At 37.9% G+C, this 26111-nt stretch overlaps 1 protein-coding gene across 6 annotated transcripts in view; it reads left to right on the top strand.

Annotated features, from left to right (window-relative positions):
* LOC134345774 (sodium/hydrogen exchanger 9B2-like) overlaps window positions 1-26111 on the top strand; it is a 180883-nt gene that overhangs the window by 49851 nt on the left and 104921 nt on the right. The window contains exon 1 of one of the 6 annotated variants that reach the window (XM_063046969.1): window positions 8688-8800. The exons of 2 other annotated variants lie outside the window; for them this stretch is intronic. Coding sequence is in view for 2 of the 4 variants with exons in the window: in XM_063046972.1 (XP_062903042.1) it covers window positions 11848-11867 (20 nt within the window). In the remaining 2 variants the exon portion in view is untranslated. Of the gene's footprint in view, window positions 1-8687; window positions 8801-11654; window positions 11768-11824; window positions 11868-26111 lie in introns of those variants that run through there. 3 more of the 6 variants (XM_063046971.1, XM_063046972.1, XM_063046967.1) reach the window with 3 other exon arrangements.

Genomic DNA, 26111 nt, shown 5'->3' with positions numbered 1-26111 from the left:
CTCCTGGAATACTAATGGTCTTAACCATCCTATTAAAAGGAAAAAAGTTTTTAAAGTGTTCCGGAGACTTAAAGCACAAATTTTATTTTTACAAGAGACCCATGTGCAGAGGGGGGACAGACTACGTTTTTTTAAATTCTGGAAGGAACAACAGTTTCATTCGAACTCTAATGCTAAGATTCGAGGCGTCTCTATTTTTATAGACTCCTCAGTTACTTTTATACAACATGATATTATCTCTGATCCGAATGGTAGATTTCTACTGGTTAGTGGTCTACTATTTAATAAAAAGGTAGTTTTGGTTAATGTTTATGCTCCCAATATGGACTGTCCGGAATTTTATAAATCATTATTGAATCAGTTCCCGAATTTGAATGAGTTTTCATTGATCTGGGGCGGAGATCTTAATACCTGTTTATCTCCAGCTTTGGACCGTTCGGCTCCTCTACGGACCTTACCTAATAAATCTGCAACTTTGATTAATTCATTCCTCTCTGATTCTGGGTCGACGGTCATTTGGCGTTTTTTGCATCCTCAGGAAAAAGATTTTTCTTTTTTTTCACATGTTCACCATTCCTATTCAAGAATTGATTATTTCTTTATTGACTCTCGTCTTATTTCTTCAGTGATTAAATGTGATTATGACTCTATAACCATTTCGGATCATGCTCCACTTAAGCTTTCTATTAAAATTCAGGCCAATACACAAAATAATAGACAATGGCGTTTTAATTCGCTATTGCTTCAGGACTCAGACTTTGTTAACTTTATGAATGAACAGATTGATCTTTTTTTTACAATCAACTATACAGAGGATATTTCTGTGAACATTCTTTGGGATATTTTTAAAGCTTATATTCGTGGTCAGATTATCTCGTATTCTGCTGCTTTGAGGAAGAAGCTGAAGCAGGAGGAGTTGGTAATTGTGGACAAGATTAAGGAAATTGATAAAAAAATATGTTACAGCTCCCTCTGAGGAGTTATATAAACAAAGAACTGAACTTCAAATGGAACACCGTTTATTACTTTCGTCCTCGATTGTAAACCAATTAAAGAAAACAAGAAGTGAATTTTATGTACACAGTGACAAAATTGGCAAACTGTTGGCTAACCTATTGAAGTCTAATTATGCTAAATCTCAAATTAATCAGATTTATAAACAAAATAACGGACTGATACTTGATTATGCGGGGATTAATCAAACCTTCTTTGATTTTTATTCTTCCTTATATCAATCAGAGTCTCCTCGAGACTCTAAATATATGAATGATTTTTTAGATAACCTAGACTTCCCTGAGATTTCACAGGATATGTCTTCTATGCTAGATACTCCCATTACCACTGATGAGATTAAGAATGAATGAACTTGGAGAAAGCTCCTGGCCCTGATGGGTTTACCGTAGAATTTTATATATGTTTTGCACCTTCATTAATCCCTTGGATCTGTAGGGTTTTCGAGGCTTCATTAAAACTTGGTAAACTTCCCGAATCTTTCAATAGAGCGTCAATCTCTCTAATATGAAAGAAGGATAAAGATCCTGCTCAATGTGCATCTTTTAGACCAATATCTTTATTAAATGTTGATTCTAAAATTTTTTCTAAGTTATTAGCAAACAGATTAGAAAAAGTACTTCCTTTTATTATTTCGGAAGACCAAACGGGTTTTATTAAAGGTCGTTACTCTTTTTATAACATTTGCACACTGTTAAATATTGTTCATACCCCCTCACAAAATGTTTCTGAGTGTGTTATCTCTTTAGATGCTGAGAAAGCTTTTGATAGAGTAGAATGGCCTTACTTATTTAAGGTGCTTGAAATGTTTAATTTTAGCTCGAAATTTATATCCTGGATCAAACTGTTATATCATTCTCCTGTGGCCTCGGTCCATACTAACTCTCTAAGCTCACCTTTTTTCCCTCTTTTTCGAGGTACTTGACAAGGTTGTCCTCTTAGTCCTTTATTATTTGATATTGCATTAGAACCTCTTGCAATTGCCATTTGAGAATCTCCAAATATTACTGGGATAACTCGGGGCTTAAAGTCCCATAAAATATCACTCTCTGCTGATGACTTACTTTTATATATTTCTAATCCTCAAAAATCCATCCCTGCTGTTTTAGAGTTATTAGCACAATTTAGTCTCTTTTCAGGTTATAAATTAAATCTTAGTAAGAGTGAACTTTTCCCGATTAATAAACAACTTCCCTTATATCATAACTTTCTGTTTAAATTGATTAATAATTATTTTTCTTATCTTGGGATTAAAATTACTTGTAAATACAAAGATTTATTTAAGATTAACTTTTTACCCTTAATTGACCATATTATTCAACTTTCATCTAAATGGTTTCCTTTATATTTAACTTTGATTGGTCGTATTAATGCAGTTAAGATGTTTTCTCTGCCAAAATTTCTATATATATTTCAGGCATTACCGATTTTTGTTCCAAAATCTTTTTTTGATAAAGTTGACTCAAAAATTTCTTCATTTATTTGGCAAAATAAAAACCTGAGACTGGGTAAAATACATTTACAGAAAGCTAAGAGAGATGGAAGTTTAGCACTACCTAACTTTAGATTCTATTATTGGGCAATTAATATTCGACATATGAAATTTTGGTTACTTGACCAGGATATACTATCCATTCCTAAATGGGTAGCATTGGAATTACAATCTGTTCAGGGCTATACACTTGGCTCTATTTTAGGTTCCTCTCTTCCTTTTGATTTGAAATGCCTCAAACAGGTATCTAACCCGATAGTTAAATATACCTTACGTATTTGGTTTCAATTCAGAAAATTTTTTGATCTTAACCAATTTGGGCTAGCGATTCCTATTTTAGGTAACATATTTTTTCCTCCCTCTTTTACGGATCGTGCTTTTCAAATTTGGAAGACTAAGGGTATTTCACGGTTTTTGGATTTATTTTTAGATGGTTCCCTTATGTCTTTTGAACAATTATCTAATAAATATAATTTATCAAGAATACATTTTTTTAGATATCTACAAGTTAGAAATTTGCTAAGTACTATACTTTCTTCTTTTCCAATGCTTCCTCCTACATACATTTTAGATACTATAATTAACCTTAATCCATGTCAGAAAGGTGCATCGGCTATGATTTATAATATTATTATGAAACTTAGGAAAGCTACATTTGATAAGATTAGGGTAGATTGGGAACAGGAATGGGGGTCTATCATTTCCGTGGATGACTGGGGGCAGATTTTACAATTAGTCAATACTTCCTCTATCTGTGCTAAACATTCCCTAATTCAATTTAAAGTTGTTCATAGGGCACATATGTCCAAAGATAAATTAGCTCGCTTTTATTCTCATATTAATCCTTTTTGTGATAGATGTCCGGGGCAGATAGCCTCTTTAACTCATATGTTTTGGTCTTGTCCTACTCTGGAATCTTTTTGGAGAGACATTTTTAATATTATCTCAAAGGTATTGAATATAGATATCTCTCCTCATCCTATTACTGCTATCTTTGGGCTACCTAAAATTTCCAGTAATCTTTCTCCTTCAGCCCGTAGAATGATTGCATTTCTTACTTTAATGGCGAAAAGATGTATCTTACAACATTGGAAAGAGCTTAATGCTCCAACCACCTTTTTTTGGTTTTCTCAGACGATACTATGCTTGAATTTGGAGAAAATTAGCAGCAATGTTTATGATTCCTCACTTAAATTTGAACAGACCTGGAGATCTTTTATTCAATATTTTCATTTAATGTAATTTTTTTTTCTTCTCTTTTTTGCTCCATATTTATATACCCTTCTTGTTTTTTTTTACTGTTTTTAATGGAGGTCGGGTTTGAGGACGTGATTTTAAGTTCTTTAACTCTACTTGGTTCCAAGTTAGCCCATTGCGTTGCTTTGCTTTTAGTTAGTTGCACGGTGGGTTTTTTTGGGGGTTTTTGTCCTTTTCTCTATTGAGATATATATATATATATATATATATATATAAAAATTAGTATACTATTATGTTACCTTAGTATGTTATGTTTAAATTACATTGTTTGTATTACTTTTTTTTCTGTATTAATATTTCCTGTAATTTTATTATAGTTTAACAGTGTATTAGTGCCTATATGGCTTACCTTTTTGTATACTTAATCAATAAAAAGATTTAAAAAGAAAGAAAGAAAATCCACAATGGACTACCTCAAAAGGCGCAAGCTGAAGGTTTTGCCATGGCCCTCACAGTCCCCCAACCTAAACATCATCAAAAATCTGTGGATAGACCTCAAAATAGCAGTGCATGCAAGACAGACTAAGAATCTCACAGAACTAGAAGCCTTTTGCAAGGAAGAATGGGCAAAAATCCCCCAAACAAGAATTGAAAGACTTTTAGCTGGCTACAGCAAGTGTTTACAAGCTGTGATACTTGCAAAAGGGTTTGTTACTAAGTACTGACCATGCAGGATGCCCAAACTTTTGCTCCGGGCCCTTTTCCTTTTTTGTTATTTTGAAACTGTAAAAGATGGAAATAAAAAAGTAAACTTGCTTAATATATTAAAGAAATGCGTCATCTTTAACTTTATGCCTTTGGAAATCAGGGCATCTTTTACTCGCTTAGCTCTTCACAGTAACAGAAATTTTGACCGGGGTGCCCAAACTTATGCATGCCACTGTATATGATGACAAATAGTATAGTGATCATAGCCCATTTTCTACTTCAATGCCATTTTTTCCCCATATTCCTTGATGTTTAGAACTCTCTTGATCTGTATTTTGATTGTACTCAATTAATGACTCTTCACAGCCCTGGGAAACCAAGAATTCCAGAGATTCACCATAGAAATGGCATGTTGTGACTAGTTGACTACTGCTGTTATTAGTGCTTGGGTATCAGTTATTCATGATCTACGTGAAAGATTTGACTAAAGGGACCTCAAGTCTGCTGGCAATACTAAACTAGCTGAAAGGTTGAGCAGAGCAGTACAAATATAATTTTATTCAAACATATGAGGTAATACACTTTGGCAGGCCAAATACTGTTAGGACATACAGAGTATATGCAAGGACCTTTTGGAACACTGAAAAATAGTGAGACCTTGGTGTACAAACTATAGCTCCCTAAAAGTGGCAACACAGATAAATAAGATAGTTGAAGAAGACATTTTTTATGATTATCTTTATAAGCCAACATTGAGAATAAGATCTGGGATGTCATCTTAGAGTTGTACTAAGCATTGATTAGAATCACATTGTGTACAGTTGTGGTCGCCACAATACAGGAAGAATGAGAGAGTGCTGAAAGCATACAGGATAGTTAGTCATTTTCCTGAAACAATGGAGTTTAGAACTAGAGCACATGGGTTTAAAATGAGAGCAAAAATTTAAAGGAGAACTGACAGGGAAGTTTTTCACGCAGAAGATGGTGGTTATCTACAAAGAGCTCCCAGAAGAGATGGTGGAGGCAGATACAATTATAATGTTTAAAGGATGTTTGTACAGGTACTTGAATAGGAAAGACGGAGAAGGGTACAAGTCTAATGCAGGCAAATGGGATTGGCATCGATGAGTGAGCTGAATCGTGATTATTTATGATTCTAACTTGGATTTTTAAGTATGGAGGAGGCTGTAAAGGGTTTAATCTGAAAAAAGTATGATGTCATCCACTTTGCATGTGACAGAAGTATTTAAGTGGTGAGAGATTGGGTAGGTTTGACCAGTGGACTCCCCCCACCCTCCCCCACCATATGGTCAGCAAGCCACAGGGTTGGATGAGGGCTAGTACCCTGCCTCCCCTCCCCTCCCCAGTTGATGAGTCCTGGGGTTGGTCCAGAGGTTGAAACCCCTAGGTGGTCTTGTCTGAAGGTCAGAGGCCCAATATCTGCAACTCCAGGTCAGGGACTGGAGGTTCAAGGCACAATGTCTGAGAGCCCAGAGCCAAGGGCTGGAGGTTATAGGCCTATAGGTGGCCTCTCCTGGGGTTGGAGGCCTGTGTGTGTGTGTGTGTGTGTGTGTGTACGGGAAGTTTGAAAAGGGGCTTGTTCACTGTTTGGTTTTATTGTTGCTGTTGCTTGTGTTGTCCTGCTAAAAGTTGTGGGCATGCTATGTTGGTGCTGGAATGTGTGGCGATATTTGTGGGCTGTGTCCAGCACATCTTTAGGTTGTTGAGACAAAACAATGATTCCACTGTATGCTTTGATGTACATTTGATAAATAAATCTGAATCTGTTGTCCTCTGTCCTTGGTGAATACTGATACTTTTACCTCACACATCTTCTGACTCCAGGCATAAATTTCCCCCCTTTTATCCTTGAATAGTCCTACCCTCTCCATAATTACCCTCGTGTTTTTTAATGCAGGTGTAAAGTGCTTTGGGATTCTCCTTAATCTTACTTGCCCAGGACATTTCATGATCCATTTTGACCCTCCTAATCCTCTCATGAGCTTATTTCTGCTATATTTATCTTCCTGAAGGCCCTATCTGATTTGCTTCTACATATGCTTCTTTTGGTCTTTTTGTGTGAATTCATCACCTTCTTGTCATCCAAGGTTGTCTTATCTTGCCATTCTTGTTATTCCTCCTTACCAGAATATGGTGGTCCTGAGCTTTGATCAACAGCTCCCACAAGTCAGATGTACACTTGCCTGATAACAGCTGTTCTCAATTAGTTATCAAACAGCTCTTGTCCAATATGTTGTAATTTGAAAGTATTTTCCCAGACTTAATCATAAATTGACCATTATCGATAAGAGACTTCTAGACTCATCAAGACTATGTGAAAGTCTCTAGATGGTTGCTATACACGAATGCTCCGGATGGCTCTTGACGTGAGTTAGCAACAGCACATGACGAACGTCGAGCTCCATGACGACCTACCGATGCTCACCACTAAAATCGAGGCGAGAAGACTGCAACTAGCGGGGCACTGTCTACGCCATCCCGAGCTACCTGCCAGCCTAGTCATCATATGGGAACCCAAGTATGGGAGGATGAACCCTGGGTGCCCTCCCAAGACTATGGTCAACATGCTCCAAGAAGACAGCAGCATGGCTAATGTAGATGAACTGAACACACTGATGAGGGAGAGGGAGAAGTGGAGAGTCTGTCATCGTGCCCGACGCCGGCCCCTTAGGCAGTCAACGTAGTATCAATAAGGATAAGTCTGGACCTTGCAAGAAAGTACTCATCTGGGGGAAGAGAGAATTACAACCTTATTAGTCAGGAGCTAGTTAATTGTCATTGCCAAAATGCTCTCCCATTGAAAGGCCAGCTACCTGACCAGACACATTTCCTGAAACAAAATCCAGTATGGTCCCTCTTCTCATTAAACTACCCTAGTGTTTCGAGAAGCTCTCCTGAATGGACTGGAGAAATTCAGTCCCATGTAGCCCTCTTGCACTAAGGAAATCCCAATCAATATTGGGGCAGTTAAACTGATGCTCTACGACAACCTCGCTGCTTTCTATAATCTATCTACCTATCTGTTTCTCTATCCCCTGGTGGCTCTTGGGAGGCCATGATCACACTGGCCACGAGTCTGTGGTGGCCAGTGCGATCATGTTTGCTGTTGTGTGCTGGGGCAGCAGGCTGAGGGTAGCAGACACCAACAGAATCAACAAACTCATTCGTAAGGCCAGTGATGTTGGGATAGAACTGGACTCTCTGACGGTGGTGTCTGAAAAGAGGATGCTGTCCAAGTTGCATGCCATTTTGGACAATGTCTCTCATCCACTATACAATGTACTAGTTGGGCCCAGGAGTACATTCAGCCAGAGACTCATTCCACCGAGATGCAGCACAGAGCGTCATAGGAAGTCATTCCTGCCTGTGGCCATCAAACTTTACAACCCCTCCCTTGGAGGGTCAGTCACCCTGAGCCAATAGGCTGGTCCTGGACTTATTTCCTGGCTTAATTTACATATTACTATTTAGCTATTTATGGTTTTATTACTATTTAAGTATTTATGGTGCAACTGTAATGAAAACCAATTTCCCCCAGGATCAATAAAGTATGACTATGACTATGACTATAACCCTATCAGTGACTGCACCTTCCTTATTTTTAAATTCTACCCATATTTGCCTCAGTGGATGCAAATTTACTGTGAGTACAGATGTGACATTTGCTGTGACTTAGTTTTCACCTCTTATCTCCTAATGACTGAACACTATGACGACATGAGTTTCCTCCAGGTGCTTAGTTTCCTTCCACATTCCAAAGACGTATGGGTTAGTAGATTAATTGATCATGTAGGTGTAATTGGGTGGTGTGGCTTTTGTGCTGGAAGGGCATGTCATTGTGTTGTATCTCTAAATAAATAAATTAAAATATTTAAGGTCTTTCATGACCTCAGAATTATCAAAGCACTTGACATTAAATGAAAGATTTTGTGGTATAATCATTGTTGGGAAGCTGTTGCTGAGATCTTGCAGAGGCCACTTGATAAATTGTTCAATTTGCTTAATGACTGTTTTGCACTAACATGCAGCAGCCTTTGTAATTGTATACCACAGTTGCCTAATGTTAGTGACGTGAGGTAACTATCTGTTTATGAAATAATTACTAGTGAATATTTCTGTAGGCAAATAGTTGTCACTGGAAACTTAATGTTGATCCAGTGACACATAATTGCAATTGAAATCAGTGTGCTCAATCAGCCTTATACTTTGCATTGGCTCCAACCTCGTCACCCAAATTGTACAGGCCTTTAAGTTACAGGGTGGGGCACTGAGTCTTGAATAGAGTGGCACACTGCTGCAGTCAGCACTGTAACTCAGCAAGGACAAAAGATTTCCTTCCAGACTTGGATTTGGCTACACACCATTTACTAGGTGAGAAATGTGCTTGCTTTAGGAAAGAACTGAGAAAAAATTTTTTTGAAGGAAGCTTATTTTATTTGATAAATTTTCTTAGGATTATGTATGCATTTATTTGATGTATAACATGCTTATTGTTAACTGTGAAATAAGCCTCTGTTTATCAAAAGACCAATGTGAAAAAGAATACAATTATTTTACTTTTTTGGGAATGAATTATCTGATCTGCTAGATAATGTTAGAATTCAAATGGAATTTTTAATAATATGCTGCATAAATATTTTTGAGTGTCTGTAACTTTACATGCTTAAAACAAAATTCTTAGAGGACTCCATTCTATAGTGTACATATGGGGGCAGTGTTCCTTCTGACCAAGGAGTCCCAAACTCCTTGCAGTCTCAAAGTAGCTACTTGGGCTTAAATGAAGAGAACTTTCTTCATATTTATTTGTATTTCACTAATCTTAAGGGGTGATGGAGCCTCAGCATTTAAAACAGATCAACTGATTTCTGAACATATAGATGAAATACAGGATATAGGAATAACCAAAAAACAATTACAGCATGGAAACAGGCCATCTTGGCCCTCCTTGTCCGTGCCGAATAGAGCAAGATCAACTTTGATCTTGTTTAATAATGGAGTAGGCTTGAAGAGTTTCTTATATTCTGATGCCCATAGCATTCTAAGATTGATAACATGGTACTTCATCTTCAAAAGAAGAGGAACATAAGGTTGATAGGTTGCTAGCCGGTGCAGGGGAGGAGTATATGCTTTAGTTTACTGAGTGATTTCTGAAGTCTTGCAAACTGGAAGGGGAGATTTTGGGGTTCAGCAACATTGATGCATCATTGTGGAGGCTGATAGTTTAGAAAACAACCCAAGGATGTGTAGGTGTTTAAAAAGGTAGGGAAATAAAAACCTTTATTTAGTCACTGTGAGAGGGGGCTTTTATGGCACTAGGAGGAGCCGGGATTCTGATCATCTGGAATACATGTGAAAGTCCTTCGGATTGTTTTGTGGATGTTCTAGATTTTATCAGTGAAGAGTGACAGGGTGTTGCAGTGCATTAGCAGTGTTCCTCAGATCTTAAAGTTGGGGGAAATAATGACTTTTGTGAAAAGTGAACTCTGTATCATGGCAAACAGGGTCTATATGGATTTTAGATGGGAGGAAAGGTCCTCTGAGTAAGAATTTGAGGTATCTAGGGGTGTTTACTAACAACTTTACCAAGTATTTTCAATTAGTGTATAAGTAGAGTTGGGAGAAATGCAGGTTTGTCCCTTCGTTCCTAAGATTTTCTGTTTACTTTTTCCTAATGAGTTAAAATCTTAAAATATATAAATATCTAGTTTTTCAATTATGAACACGAAAAATAAAGGGTGTTTGAATGCAAATAACTGTTATTACGGCAATGGCAATAACACCATTTGTGAGGTGTTTGTTAATCATTGGAAAAAAATGATTTCAGAGACATAATTGTTCAAGAACAGAAATGGATACACTTCAGCCCGCCATGTTCATGCTGAATTTTTTTTGCCCTTGTACACTAATCTAGCTTGCATGCGTTCAGTACTATCCTTCTGTGTCTTGACTATTTAAGTGCCTATGTAAATTTCTCTTAAAAGTAATGATTTAATCTAATCCCACCACCACCTTTGGCAGCAAATTTCAGATGTCAACCAGTCTCTGTTTTAAAAAAAAATCCCATTAAATCCCCTTAAAGCTCACTCTTATCATCTTAAACCCATTCCCTTTTGCTTTTGATGCCTCTACCATGGGGGGGGGGGGGTGCGGCGGAAGCACTGACAATCAACCCTACCAGAGTTTCTTATAACTTTAAATTCCCATATTATGTTATCCTTCAGACTGTATCATTCTCCACTCATAATTAAAGTCCTCCAACCCAGGCAACACCATGGAGAATCATCTACATTTCCTCCAGTGCAATAACAATATTGTTTATAAATACTTGATTTTTATTGTTTAGATTAATCTATTAAAGGGTAATTTTCAAATGCCTTTTCAATAGAAAGCATTTATTAGAAATATTTTCAAGTAAATGTTGGTTGTTTAGAATTGTCCTGGGATTCAGTAAAATAATTGGATTTGATTATGAAGAAATGACTATTTTTCCAAGTCAGGGTGGTACCAAACAATCTCTGTATTTTTTTAAAATCCCATCAAATCCTTTTAAAATGCTTATCATCTTAAACATCTTTCCTCTTGTTTTTCATGCCTCTGTATGGAAAAAGTGACAAAGTTGCAGGTAGTTGATGATGTTCTTATGAACCTTATACCCTTGCTATTGATGAAATTGTAGGTTTGAAAGGTACTTTAATGAAGCTGATGAGTTGCTTTGCTACATCTGGATACTTCATGCCACAAAAGTGATATGGTATTAGAAGGAGTTACTATTTGATGATTATTCTGTTACTTTTGCAACTAATCCATTTGACCTGTTTAAACATGTACACCCAAATAATGATTTGGTAAAACATTTCACTAGGGGTTGCTTTTTATTTTGAAGCATTGCACTCACAAGCTTTGATTTGTGGTGAGTGATTTTTAAGTTGGTTTTAGTAGGTTTGTTTATATTTATCACATAAGACAATGGAAAAAATTAGGCCATTCAGCCATCTCATCTACTCCACCATTTGATCATGGTTTATTATCCTTCTCAACCCCATTCTCCTGCCTTCTCCACATAACCTTTGACACTCTTCCTAATTAAGAACCTATCAGCCCCTGCTCAAAATAAACTCATTGGCTTTGCCTCCACAGCCGTCTGTGGTTATTTATAAATTTGCCAATGACACAACTATTGGCGGAATTTCAGATGAGCAGATGAGAGATCAGCTGGTTGAGTGGTGTTGCAACAACACCTTGTACTTAATGTCGGTAAGACCGAAGAGTTGCATGTGGACTTCAGGAAGGGAAAGTCGAGGGAACACAATTCTCATTGAGGGATCGGTAGTAGAGAGGGTGAGTAGTTTCAAGTTGCTGGGTGACATCTCTGAAGATCTATCCTGGGCCCAACATATTGATGTAATTACAGAGAAGGCATGGAATTTGAGAAGAATTGGTATGTCACCAAAGACACTCACAGATTTTTACAGATGTATCATGGAGGGCATTCTGACTGATTGTATCACTGTCTGATATGGAGGGGCCACTGCACTCTTCTCATTGCTACCATCAAGGAGAAGGTACAGGAGCCTGAAGCCACACTCAACATTTCAGGAACAGCTTCTTCCCCTCCACCGCCAGATTTCTGAATGGAATGAATACATGAACACTACCTCACTTTTTTTCCCTCTCTTTTTGCACTAGTAATATAATTTTTAATATATACTTATTGTTTTTATTATTATGTATTGCTGCACAAACAGATTTCATGATATATGTTAGTGATATTAAACCTGATCCTGGATCAATGAATTCCATAGATTCACCATCCTCTGGCTATATGTATTGAGGTACTGTGAAGTAGTTTGGCATCCATACAAATCACTTTATTACAACAGTGCATTGAGGTAGTTCAAGGAAAATAATAACGGAATTCAGAATAAAATGTTAGATACAGAGAATGTGCAGTGCAGGCACAGAATAAGATGTAAAGCTATAGGAGCAGGGTATAACATCATGTCCATTATATTATGCTAGAGAACTGTTCTTTAGTTTGATAACAAGGGAATAGAAGCTGTCCTTGGGCCTGATGGTACTTGCTTTCAAGTTTCTGATCGGAAGAGGGAGAAGAGTGAATGTCTGGGGTAGATAGAATATTTGATTATGCTGGCTGCTTTATCGAGGTAGTGAGAAGTGGAGATAGTCCATGGAGGGGAGGGTGGTTTCCATGATTGCCAAGCTGTGTCCACAACTCTGCAGTTTCTTGGGGTCACGTGCAGAGCAGTTATCATACCAAGCTGTGATTCATTAATATAATATGCTTTTTATGGTTGATTTTAAAAAATGCTCAATTCAAAGAGATCAGCAAGATTACTTTAGCTTTTGAAGAGATAGTGGCACTTTTGAGCTCTCCTGGCTGTTCAGCCAATCTAGATGTTCCTGTGTAAAATAGAGCTATATATCTATACATGTGTGTGATAGATGTTCCACCATTTTTTTCTCTTTTTGCACTATTTAATTTAACTTTCTAATATATATACATTTCTTGCTGTAATTTAAAGTTTTTATTATGTGCTAGTGCGGCATAACAGTAAATTTGTCATATGCCAGTGATATTAAACCTGATTCTGATTTTTACCTGTGGTGTCTAATTATTGTTCAGAAGAGAAATGAATTACCTTTTTTTTTTACAAATTTAAGTTATTTATATTTGAACAGAAATTCTGAAAGAGCTCAGTAGTCAAGTAACACCTGTGGAAAAAGAATCTAGTTAACATACTGTATAGTTCCAGTGACTCTTCACCAGAACAGACTGAAGAGCAGAGGAGAAAGTTTTGAAATAAATAGCCTGTGATTGAAATCTTAATTTTTTTTTTAAGAAGTGCTGATCTATATACTATAAATTTGTAGAAAAATAGCTACTTGAAAAGATTAAAGCTATTATTTTATGAAATCTGATTACAGCACAAGGGATCTAGGGCATGTTGGCGAATTAGATCCAAAATTGTCCGATGATAGGAGGCAGAGGGTAGTGGTTGTCACTAAAGAGGTAGTGCTGAGCAAACTTGTGGGCTTGATGATAGGTAAGTCCTCTGGTCCTGATGAAATGGATCCCAGGGAACTGAAAGAAATGGCAGAAATTATAGTAGAGGCTTTGGTGATAATTTACCAAAATTCTCTGGACTCTGGGCAGGTCCTGGTGGATTGGAAGATGGCAAATGTCACACCAATGTTCAAAAAAGGATGTTGGCAAAAGGCAGATAACTATAGGCCAATTAGTTTAACATCTGTAGTTGGGAAAATGCCTGAAGCTATCATTAAAGAAGAACTAGTGAGGCATCTGGAAAGAAATGGATCCATCAGGCAGATGCAGCATGGATTCAGCAAAGGCAGGTCCTGTTTGACAAACTTACTGGAGTTCTTTGAGGATATAATGAGCGTAGTGGATAGAGGAAAATAGATGGACTTTAGTTATTTGGATTTCTAGAAGGCATTCGATGAGGTGCCACATAAAAGACATATCCATAGGATAAGGATGCATGGAGTTGACAGTGATGTATTAGCATGGATAGAAGATTAGTTAACTAATAGAAAGCAGAGGGTTGCGATGCTCTGGCAATCAGTGGTGAGCGGTGTGCTGGGCCCGCAACTGTTCATGATATACATTAACGATCTGAAAGAGGGGACCAAGTGTAGTACATCTAAGTTTGCTGATGATACTAAATTGAGTGGAAAAGCAAATTGTGCAGAAGATACGGAGAGTCTGCAGAGAGATATAGATAGGTTAAGTGAGTGGGCAAGGGTCTGGCAAATGGAATATAATGTTGGTAAATGCGAGGTCATCAACTTTGGAAGAAAAAATGGAATAGCAGATTATTATTTAAATGGTAAAAATTGCAGTATGCTGCTGTGCAGAGGGACTTGGGAGTGCTTGTGCATGAATCACAAAAGATTGGTTCGCAGGTACAGCAGGCTGTCAAGAAGGCAAATGGAATGTTGGCCATCATTGCTAGAGGGATTTAATTTAAGCGCAGGGAGGTTATGCTGCAACAGTACAGGGTACTGCTAAGGCTGCATCTGGAGTACTGCATGCAGTTCTGGTCTCCTTATTTGAGGAAGGATATACTGGATTTGGAGGCGGTGCAGAGAAAGTTCACCAGGTTGATTCAAGATATGAGGGGGTTAGACTATGAGGAGAGATTTGAGTCGCCTAGGACTGTACTCACTGGAATTCAGAAGAATGAGAGGAGATCTTATAGTAGGCAGTTATCGATCCTAGAAGATCATGGGTTTGTGCCTCTGGTGGTCTGTGTCCTCTCCAGGGCACAAGCCTGGGTGGGAAGATATGAAGAACCGGCTGTTGCCCATGCAGCTGGATCACCCTTCTCCACGTCACTGATGTAGTCCAAAGGAAGGGCAAGTGCCGATACAGCTTGGCACCAGTGTCATCGCAGAGGTTGCCAGAGTGAAGTTGCAAGCAAAATCAAACTGCCTTATGGACCCCAGCTCCGGATTTCTTCCTAGAGGTTTACTCCTGAAGCCTTTCCCATGGGTGGGTTGGGCTGCAAGGCAGCGGAGGTTTAAAATCAGAGTTTTCCTTCTCCTGGGCAGGCTGCCATCCATGGCTGACGAGCCCAACCTGCCTGAAGCAACTGGTTTTGAGTTGCCAGTGGTCCAGCTTTGCCCCTTCTCTTGTCAAAAGAAATAGTTCCACTGGGCCTAGTAGCTAAGTCACATGTGAAGGCCAAGAGTTGGACTTGGTTGTTGGAGGCTATTAGAGACGCACACCATTTGGAGCACTTTATAGGTTGTGGGAGCTTATCCCCACTACCACCCCTGGCTATGACAGCCTTATAGAAACATATAAAGTTATGAAAGGGGTAGATAAAATAGAGGCAGGAAAGTTGTTTCCACTGATGGGTGTGACTAGAACTAGGGGACATAGCCTCAAGATTCGGGGGAGTAGATTTAGGACGGAGATGAGGAGGAACTGCTTTTCCCGGAGGGTGGTGAATCTGTGGAATTCTCTGCCCAATGTAGCAGTGGAGGCTACCTCAGTAAATATATTTAAGAGAAAGTTGGATAGATTTTTGCATAATAGGGGAATTAAGGATTATGGGGAAAAGGCAGGTACGTAGAGATGAGTCCATAGCCAGATCAGCCATGATCTTATTGAATGGCGGAGCAGGCTTGACAGGCCAGTTATCCTACTCCTTCTCCCATTTCTTATATTCTTATATTGTAGAATGTTTTTCAGAGTGGAAATCTGTACAAATGGTATACTGTAAGGATTGATGCTGCGAACATTGTTTACAATATATACATTATATGGGTTGGATAAGAATGTAGAGGGTGAGAGTAACAAGTTTGCAGATGACACAAAATATAGATAACAAAGGAGCTGTTTAAAGATGCAGGACATACAGTAGATCTGCTGGAAGGTTGGGTGGAATGGTGCCAGACTGAATTTAATGCAGGTAAACTTGTGTACATTGAGGTCAAATTCTGGTAGTGTGTATATAGAGTATATTTCAAGGACCTTGGGAACATTGATATCCAGAGAGACCTTGGAGTACTGGCCCATATTTGCCTAAAAGAGGCAAATAGGGTAATGGAAAGACATTTTGGTATATTTTCATAGTCAAAGAATACGGAGTTGGATTGCTATGTGGTACTTGTACAAAATATTGGTTAAACCACACTTATTTTGGGTGACTCTGGTCACCGCACTATAAGAAAGATGTGGTAGTATTAGAAAAAGTGCAAAAGAGATTGTTCAGGAAGTATCTTGCATTGGAGGGCTGTGGTTATAAGGAGACATTTGAATAGGCTGGGTTTATTCTCACTTGAAACACTGGTTCCATCGGCTGTGTAAGTCTAGGGAAGACTAATCTCCAGCCCTGCCAAATGGGCGAGATTGAACATGAGCCCACCCCAAAAACCCCTGTTTGTGTAGATGCTGCGTGATTTGTTACCCTCTTACAAATAAGTGCCACGAAATAACAGTGCACGGCATACAATTAAAAGATTTAGCTTTATAATTCTTAATTTGACTAAAGGATTAGTAAAGAAAGAACAAAACAAGAAAAGGGCCCATTTTAATGAAATAGTGTAATGTGCATAAGTTAGAGCCGATCCTCCTTCAATCTCACCCCGGGCTTCATTGAATCATGGCCCCGCTCCAGGTTGAATCCTATGACCTCTTCTCTCTGGGGTCTTCTCTCTTCATCTCCCTAATAAAAGCCCCTAGCCCATCCTTAGTGTCCCTCACTAGAGAAACCTCCCCTTAATCCAGCCATCCTAATTGGATGGCAAACAATTCTCCTAACTGTTATCTTCAACAGTAACCCAAACAAACAGCTTGCACAGAACAGCACATAGGAAATACAGAACAGCATAACAGTAAAAAAATATGAACTAGGGCATTACAGGAAATGTAAAAAACTGAAGGGTGACCTTACAGAGGTTTACAGCATTTTGAGGGGCTTAGATGGATACGTAATTGGAATTCTTCTCTGAGGACAGCTGTATCTAGAACTAGGTTTCAGTAGAGTGAGGAGAAATTTCAGAGGGCTGAGGAGGTAAATATTTGGAATGAGCTGTGAGAAGAACATTTGGAGGCAGATGCTATTACGGTGTTTAAGGACACTTGTGCAGGTACTTAGATAGGAAAGGAGAAGAGGGATACTGGTCTAATGTGGGCAAAAGGGATCATCTTCCATAGACATCATAGTCAGCATGGACGAGGTAGGATGTAGGTATGTCCTATGACTCTATAATTTTATGGGGTGCTCTGGAGTTATGTTAAAGAAAGTCTCTTCCACTGCAGTTAAATCAATGGCACAGGGGAGAGAAAACAAAATTCAAAGTCATCAGGATTCCTGTTTTTAGATAAGTTACGTTTATCACTGGACCATTTAATATTCATTCATACAGCCTTTTTTTTTGTGTGCCATACTCTGCCAGAGCTTCAGCATTTTTCAAGTGGTTGTCTTGGAGGAAAGATTCTATGAATGGTCCCCCACGTCTTTCTCACAGCACAGTTTTTTTTTACGAGGCCGAGTTGCGAGCTCGACACTCAACCCAGCATGGATGGAAAGCATGCCGGGGAGCGGCCCGACTGGATTCGAACTCGGGAACCTTCGCTCCAGAGTCCAGCGCTGATGTCACTGCCCCACCAGCCAGCCATACAGCCTTAGTTACTCAAATATTAGCATTGTATTTCGATAACATATGTATACAAAAGTTATTTTAACATATTCGTCATCAATCCTCGTCATATCCCTTTAGTGATAAACCAATTAACTTAATCTGTTGTCAACAATCCACACCTTTCAGCTGATATTTTGTGATGTCCTCCATTTTGTTTCCTTACCTTGTGTTTTAATCCTGATATTTAATTAGCAGAGTGTGTAACACTCATTTGTTGGGCATCAGAAACCTGGGCAAAAATTAGTAAGAATGAAACCAGTCAGAGGGCATTAACATTGAAACAGTAGGGCTAATTTTGTCATGTAAAGATTACCAGTATGTTATAAAAGCAGAAAATCCTGGAACCCTTAGCCCGCATCACCTGTGTAAAATGAAACAAGATTAGAATACAGTACAACACAAGAAATGGCCTTTGGTCCATGATATCTATGCTGGCTATGATGCCATATGAAATTAATCCCATTTGTCTATACATCATCCATCTCCCTCCATTTCCTTCCATGTTCATGAGCCTGTGTAAATGCATCTCAACCACCAGCATTCCTGATCTCACATTCTAGGCACCTAATATCCTTGGTGTGTGTGTGTGGGGGGGGGGGGGAGAACACGATGTCCTCTCAGACAAGAGAAAATCTGCATATTGTCAGGATTAAATTTTATGTCATTGTACTGCCCAACTTTTCACCTGATCTATATCATGCAGTCAAACAACCTTTCTTGCTACCTACAACTCTACTGATTTTTGTAGCGTAGAAAACAGTATAGGCCCTTCAGCCACAATATTATGTCAAGCGTTTAATCTACTCTAAGATCAATCTAACCTTTCTCTCCTACATAGCCCTCCAGTTTTCTATCATCCATGTGCCTATCTAAGAGTTTTTTAAATATCCTTAATGTAGCTGTCTCTACCACCACCCCTAGCAGGGCATTCCATGCACCTACCATTCCCTATATATAAAAAAAAATGACTTTGACATCCCTCCTATACTTTTGTTTAATTACCTTAAAATTATATACTCTGCTATTTGCCATTTTTGCCTGAAAAATGTCTGACTATCCACTTGATCTAGCTCATCAGGAGTTACAAGCTTCAGTGGCTGAGGTGGGAAGGACTGTTCATACAACAAAGGATGCCCGGATTCTTAACCAGTCACAGCTTTATGGCAGAGTGGCAAGGAAAAAAGCTACTGTTGGGGGAAAAAAAACTCACATGAAATCTCACCTAGAGCGGAAGACTTGTGGAAGGCTCTATAGTCTATGGACTGATGAAACCAAAATTGAGGTTTTTGGCCATCAGACTAATCCCTTGTTTGGTATAAGTCAAACACCACATATCATCAAAAGCACACCATCCTGAACATGAAGCATGGTGGTGGCTGCATCATGCTGTGGAGATGCTTCACTGCAGCAGGCTCTAGAAGGCTTATGAAGGTAGAGGGTAAAATGAATGCAGCAAAATACATCTGGAGGAAATCCTGATGCAGTCTTGGAGAAGATGTTTTCCAGCAAGACAATGACCCCAAGCATAAAGCCAAAGCAAAACAGGAATGACTGAAAAACAACGAAGTTAATGTCCTGGAGTGGCCAAGTCAGAGTCCAGACCTTAATCCAACTGAGAATTTGAGGCTAGACTTGAAAAAGGGTTTTCCCTCACGATCTCTGGGCAATCTGAGAGATCTTGAGCAGCTTTGTATAGAAGAATAGGAAAAAATTGCAGAGTCCAGATGTGCAAAGCTGATAGAAACTTATCTAGACTCAAGGCTGTAATTGCTACCAAAGGTGCACCTACTAAATACTGAAGGGGGTGAATACTTATGCAATTATTTCATGTTTTATATTTGTAAGTAATTTAAATAAGAACATAAGAAATAGGAGCAGGAGTAGGTCATCTGGCCCGTCGAGCCTGCTCCGCCTTTCAATAAGATCATGGCTGATCTGGCCATGGACTCATCTTCACCTACCTGTCTTTTCCCCATAATCCTTAATTCCCCTTCTATACAAAAATCTATCCAACCTTGTCTTAAATATATTTACTGAGGTAGCCTCCACTGCTTCATTGGATAGAGAATTCCACAAATTCACCACTTTCTGGGAAAGGCAGTTCTTCCTCATCTCCATCCTAAATCTACACCCGCGAATCTTGTGGCTATGTCCGCTAGTTCTAGTCCCCAAATCTTGAGGGTATGTCCCCTAGTTCTAGTTCTGGACTCTGACTTGGACACTCCAGGGCATTACTTTGTTGAGATATGTTTTCACTTTGACACAAACAAGTCTTTTTCTGTTGATCGTCGTCAAAAAGCCAATTAAATCCACTGTGATTCAATGTTGTAAAACAATAAAACATGAAAACTTCCAAAGGGGTGAATACTTTTTATAAGCACTGAATCTATCTACGCTCATCCCATTAATCTGTATCTGGCCCATATCTCTTTAAACCTTCCCTATTCATGTACAGTACCAACCCAAATGACCCAAAAACATTGCAATTTTCCTGTCTCTACCATCTCTAGTTTCATGCTCTCACCACCTTCTGTATGGGGAAAACCTGCCACTCAGGTCCCTTTTAAATCTTTCCCCCTCATCTTAAACTTATACCCTCTAGTTTTAGTACCCGTACCGTGGTGAAAAATACTGTGACTATCTAGCCTTTCTACTCCCCTATTAATTTAAAAAACCTCTGTAAGGTCATCCCTTCATCTTCCTAAACTCCAAGGAAAACAGTTCTAGCCTATCTCTTCTCATTTGACTCAATTCAAACCCTCCATTTCAGGCAACTTTCCTGTGAATATTTTCTGTACCTTCTCCAACTTAATCACATTCTCCAAAAAGTGTGGTGATCAGAACTGCATATAGTACTCCAGCTGTGGCCTGTATAAATCAATTGCCTGGAACATGTTTGGAACTTGGTGGAAGCAGATGTAATAACACTTAAGAGGTATCCAGACAGACGTACAAACAGGCAGGGAATAGAGGGATACAGCCTATGTGCAAGCAGATGGGATTGGTTTAAATTTGTTAGCATAGACATCATTGGCTGAAGGGTCTGTTCTTATACTGTACCGTTTTATGTTCTAAATTGACCGGTTCTTCAGTTTTACAACATTGAATCTTGACTATTATTGAGAGATAAAACTGCAATTGCTCGTATATTGAAATATCTTTAATCTCTAAGTGTTTTTTTTTATCAATTTGCTGCAACTACTTTAGATGGGCTTGAGGACTGAATGAATATTCAAGTTCTATTGGTCTTCCTTAATGGTTGACAGTTTTCTTCATATCCCTTAAGAGTAAGACTCTTTAGGTGCCTAATCCCAAATGTCTCATAGTAATAGATCATTCTTCAATTAGTACCCTGTTAAAGCTTGGTATTATGTTCCAAATTTTTACTTGTGCAAACAGTCAAACAATTACTACCACAATTAAAATACACATTTTGTTGAACTGAAGCCAATCTATTTCTGGCCAGATTTGAGTTAAATACAAGTCTGATCCCACAGTTAACCTGGATTTACTATAAATCCTTCAGAGAATTCAGAAAGTTTTCTCCTCCTACAACAGCTTATTGTCCAAATGAATGCATTATTTTGAAACTATTTATATTGCTAAATAGAGATATACAGCATAGAAATGAGCCCTTTGATGCACATAGACCACAGTAAAAATAAAAATGTTCATCTGTACTAACCCCATTTATCACCGCTAGTCCATAGCCCTTTTGTGCCTTGGCAATTCAAATACTCACCTACCTTCGTAATGGGGTGAGAGCCTCTACCTCTACTACCCTTCAGGCAGTGTGTTCCAAATTCCAACCTCCCTTCGATGAAAAAATTCTTGCTTGTTTGGGGGAAGTTTACATTTGTCTATCCCTGCCAATGTCCCTCATAATGTTAAATCTTCTATCAGCAATCCCCCCCCCCCCCCGGCTTCTCTGCTTTCAGATAAACAAACTAACCTATTTCAGATAGCATCTTGGTGAATACCCTCTGTGCTGTCCTCCAGAGCACTCACATTCTTTCTGCAGTGTGGTGAGCAGAAGTGCACATAGTTGATGCAGTATCACTAATGCTTTATAAAGCCATAGTATAAATTTCCTGCTCTTAGACTATAAGCCTCAGCTGATGAAGGCTAGTTTCCATATGCCTTCTTTACCACTTATCAAACTGCAGTGCTGCTTTCAGGGATCTATAGACTTGTACGCCAAGGTGTCTTTGTTCCTCAATACTCACTAGGCTCTGTCTTTCAGTATGTATGTCCTGTATGAAGGATTGACATTCCAAAATGCATCATTTTGCATTTTCAGGATTAAATTCTATCTGCCATTGCTCTGCTGAGTTTACCAGATGATTAACAGCTTTCTGTAGAAACTAATCTCTTCAATGTCCAAATACTGCCAATTTTTGTTATTTGCAAGTGTACTAATCATACATCCTACATTAACATCTAAGCCATTACTATATAGAGCACGCAGTATGAGTTGCCGTACCAATCTTTAACCAGTAGAGATACAGTGGATTCCAGTTAATTGGGGCACATCCGGACCAGTACATTCTGGCCCAATTGAATGGCTGTCCCAATTAACCAAAGTTTCATGGAAATGGGTATTAAAAAAACTAGTTTCACTGAGTAAAAAAAAAGTTGTGTTTAAATGAAATACAGAACAAACTAGAACACTACCAATGCTACTATAGTACAATAAAACTGTATTAGTTTCTAATAGTCATTGACAGAGGAATTAATTTGGTGTATGCTGCCGTGTATAGAGTGTCGGGGGGGTAGCACCTCTGGTGAAGGGACTTGTCTTTTCTTTTTAAATCTTTTTATTAAATTAGTACACACTGGGTGAAACATATAGCAACCAATACATTGTTACGATATAGATATATAAGAAATATTAATACAAAAAAAACAATGAAAACAACATAGGTTAGTTATAAAATAACAAGGTAATATAATTGTACACTAGTTTTCCATATAACGGTAAGGAGAAAAAAAAACCCCTGAAGAAAAAAACCCCCCAAAAAAAACTACCGTGCCACTAAGCTACAAAGCAAAGCAATGGGCTAGCTAGGTAAATAGTAGACTTAACCAGATTAAACAATCACGTCCTCAAACCCGACCTCCACTAATAGCAGATAGAATCCACGAAGGGAGTGTATATATATATATATAATCAGAGAGAAAAAAAAATAGTTACATTAAATGAAAATATTGAATAAAAGATCTCCAGGTCTATTCAAATTTAACTGAAGTATCATAAAGATTACTTCTGATTTTTTCCAAATTTAGACACAGAATCGTTTGAGAGAACCAGAAAAACGTAGTTGGGGCGTTAATCCAATGTTGTAAAATATACCTTTTCGCCTTTAAAGTGAGAAATGCAATCATTCTACGTGCTGAGAGGGATAAATTACTAGAAGTTTTAGGTAATCCAAAGATAGCAGTAATAGGATGGGGAGAAATACCACTATTCAAAACCTTTGAAATAATATTAAAAATGTCTTTCCAAAAAGTTTCCAGAGTCGGACAAGACCAAAACATATCGGTCAAGGAGGCTATCTCGCCATGACACCTATCACAAAGAGGGTTAATATGAGAATAAAAATGAGCTAATTTATCCTTAGACATGTGTGCTCTATGGACAACTTTAAACTGAATTAAGGAGTGTTTGGAACAGATAGAGGAAGTATTAACTGGTTGTAAAATATGAGTCCAGTCATCCGCTGAGATAGTAAGGCCCAATTCCTTTTCCCAGTTGGTCCTAATCTTATCGAATGGAGCTATCCTAAGTTTCATGATAATATTATAAATAATAGCCATTACACCTTTCTGACACGGGTTGAGGTTAATGATAGCATCTAAAATATTTGTAGGGGGTAACGCCGGAGGGGAAGAAAGTATTGTATTTAGGAAATTTCTAACTTGCAAATATCAAAAAAAATGTGTTCTTGGTAAATTGTATTTGTTAGATAACTGTTCAGAAGACATAAGGGAACCATCTGAAAATAAGTCCAAAAATCGTGATATACCATTAGTCTTCCAAATTTGAAAGGCACAGTCCATAGAGGACGGGAGAAAAAATATATTGCCAATAATAGGAATCACTAGCACGAATTGATTAAGATCGAAAAATTTTCGGAATTGAAACCAAATGCGTACAGTATGTTTAACTATCGGGTTGCAAACCTGTTTATAGCACTTCAAATCGGATGGAAGAGGAGAACCTAATATAGAGCCAAGTGCATAGCTTTGAACAGAATGTAATTCCAAATCTACCCATTTAGGAATGGATAGTGTATCTTGGTCAAGTAACCAAAATTTCATGTGTCGAATATTAATTGCCCAGTAATAAAATCTAAAGTTAGGTAATGCCAAGCCTCCATCTCTCTTAGCTTTCTGTAGATGTATTCTACCCAATCTCGGATTTTTATTTTGCCAAATAAATGAAGAGATTTTCGAGTCTACTTTATCAAAAAAAGGATTTTGGAACAAAAATCGGTAATGCCTGAAATATATACAAAAATTTTGGCAGAATAAACATCTTGACAATATTAATACGACCAGTCAAAGTTAAATAAAGTGGAGACCATTTAAAGGAAAGTTGTGTAATATGGTCAATTAAGGGTAAGAAATTAGTCTTAAATAAATTCTTGTGTTTACAGGTAATTTTAATCCCAAGATATGAAAATGATTATTAACCAATCTAAACGGCAGGTTCTGATATAAGGGAACATGTTTATTAATAGGGAAGAATTCACTCTTATTAAGATTTAATTTGTATCCTGAAAAAAGACTAAATTGTGCTAATAAATCTAAAACTGCTGGAATAGATTTTTGAGGCTTAGAAATATATAAAAGTAAGTCATCAGCATAAAGTGATGCTTTATGAGACTTTAACCCACGAGTTATACCAATAATGTTAGGAGATTCTCGAATAGCAATTGCAAGAGGTTCTAATGCAATATCAAATAATAAAGGGCTAAGAGGACAACCTTGTCTGGTACCTCGAAAGAGAGGAAAAAATGGTGAATTAAGAGTGTTAGTACGAACTGAGGCCATAGGAGAGTGGTATAACAATGTGATCCAGGATATAAATTTCGGGCTGAAGTTAAACGTTTCAAGCACCTTAAATAAGTAGGGCCATTTGACCCTGCCAAAGGCTTTTTCAGCGTCTAGGGAAATGATGCATTCAGGATCGTTTTGTGACGGGGTATAGACAATATTTAAAAGTGTACGAATATTATAAAAAGAGTAATGATTCTTAATAAAGCCCGTTTGGTCTTCCGAAATAATATAAGGAAGCGCTTTTTCTAGTCTATTTGCTAATAATTTAGAAAAAATCTTAGAGTCAACATTTAACAAGGATATTGGTCTATAAGATGCACATTGAGCAGGGTCCTTATCCTTCTGTAGTATTAAAGAGATCGAAGCTCTATAAAAGGATTCTGGTAGTTTACCAAGTTTTAATGAGGCCTCCAGAATCCTGGATAACCAGGGGACTAATGAGGGTGCAAAAAATTTTTTTAATTCCACGGTAAACCCATCAGGGCCAGGAGCTTTCCCCGAATTCATAGAGAAAATAACATTCTTGATCTCATCAGTAGTAAAGGAAGATTCTAACATAGAGGATATATCATGTGTAATCTTAGGGAAATCTAGGTTATCTAAAAAGTCAGACATATGTTTAGAATCTCGTGGAGATTCTGATTGATATAAAGAGGAATAAAAATCAAAAAAAGGATTGATCTCAGCTTGATCAAATGTTAGTTGATCTTTTTGATTATAAATCTGATTAATTTGAAAGTTAATGGAGTTAGACTTCAACTGATTAGACAACAGTTTACCAACTTTGTCACTATGTAAATAAAATTCACTTCATTAATTGATTTGCAAGAGGATGAAAGTAATAAACTGTATTCCATTTGAAGTTCAGTTCTTTGTTTATACAGCTTCTCAGAAGGAGCTGTAGCATATTTCTTATCTATTTCTTTAATCTTGTCCACAAGAGCAAGCTCTTCCTTCAACCTTTTCCTCAACGCAGCAGAGTACGAAATGATCTGGCCACGAATATAAGCTTTAAAAGTATCCCAAAGAGTATTCATGGAAATATCGTCTGTACTGTTAATTGTAAAAAAAAAAGATCAATCTGTTCATTAATAGGGTTAACAAGATCCAAGTACTGAAGCAACAGTGGATTAAAACGCCATTGTCTATTATTTTGCTTACTGGCCAATAATTTAATAGAAAGCTTAAGTGAAGCATGGTCTGAAATAGTTATAGTATCATATTCACACTTAACTACTGAAGAAATAAGACGAGAGTCAATAAAAAAATAATCAATCCTTGAGCAAGAGTGATGAACATGGGAAAAAAAAGAGAAGTTTTTTTCCTGAGGATGCAGAAACTGCCAAATGTCCGTTGACCCCGAATCTGAGAGAAATGAATTAATCAAGGTTGCAGATTTATTGGGAAGTGTCTGTATAGGGGCCGA

The sequence above is a fragment of the Mobula hypostoma genome, chromosome 4, assembly GCF_963921235.1.
Source record: "Mobula hypostoma chromosome 4, sMobHyp1.1, whole genome shotgun sequence".
In the NCBI taxonomy this organism is placed as follows: domain Eukaryota; kingdom Metazoa; phylum Chordata; class Chondrichthyes; order Myliobatiformes; family Myliobatidae; genus Mobula; species Mobula hypostoma.
Note: the sequence above shows the minus strand (reverse complement) of the source record. Positions and strands in the feature narration are given on the sequence as shown.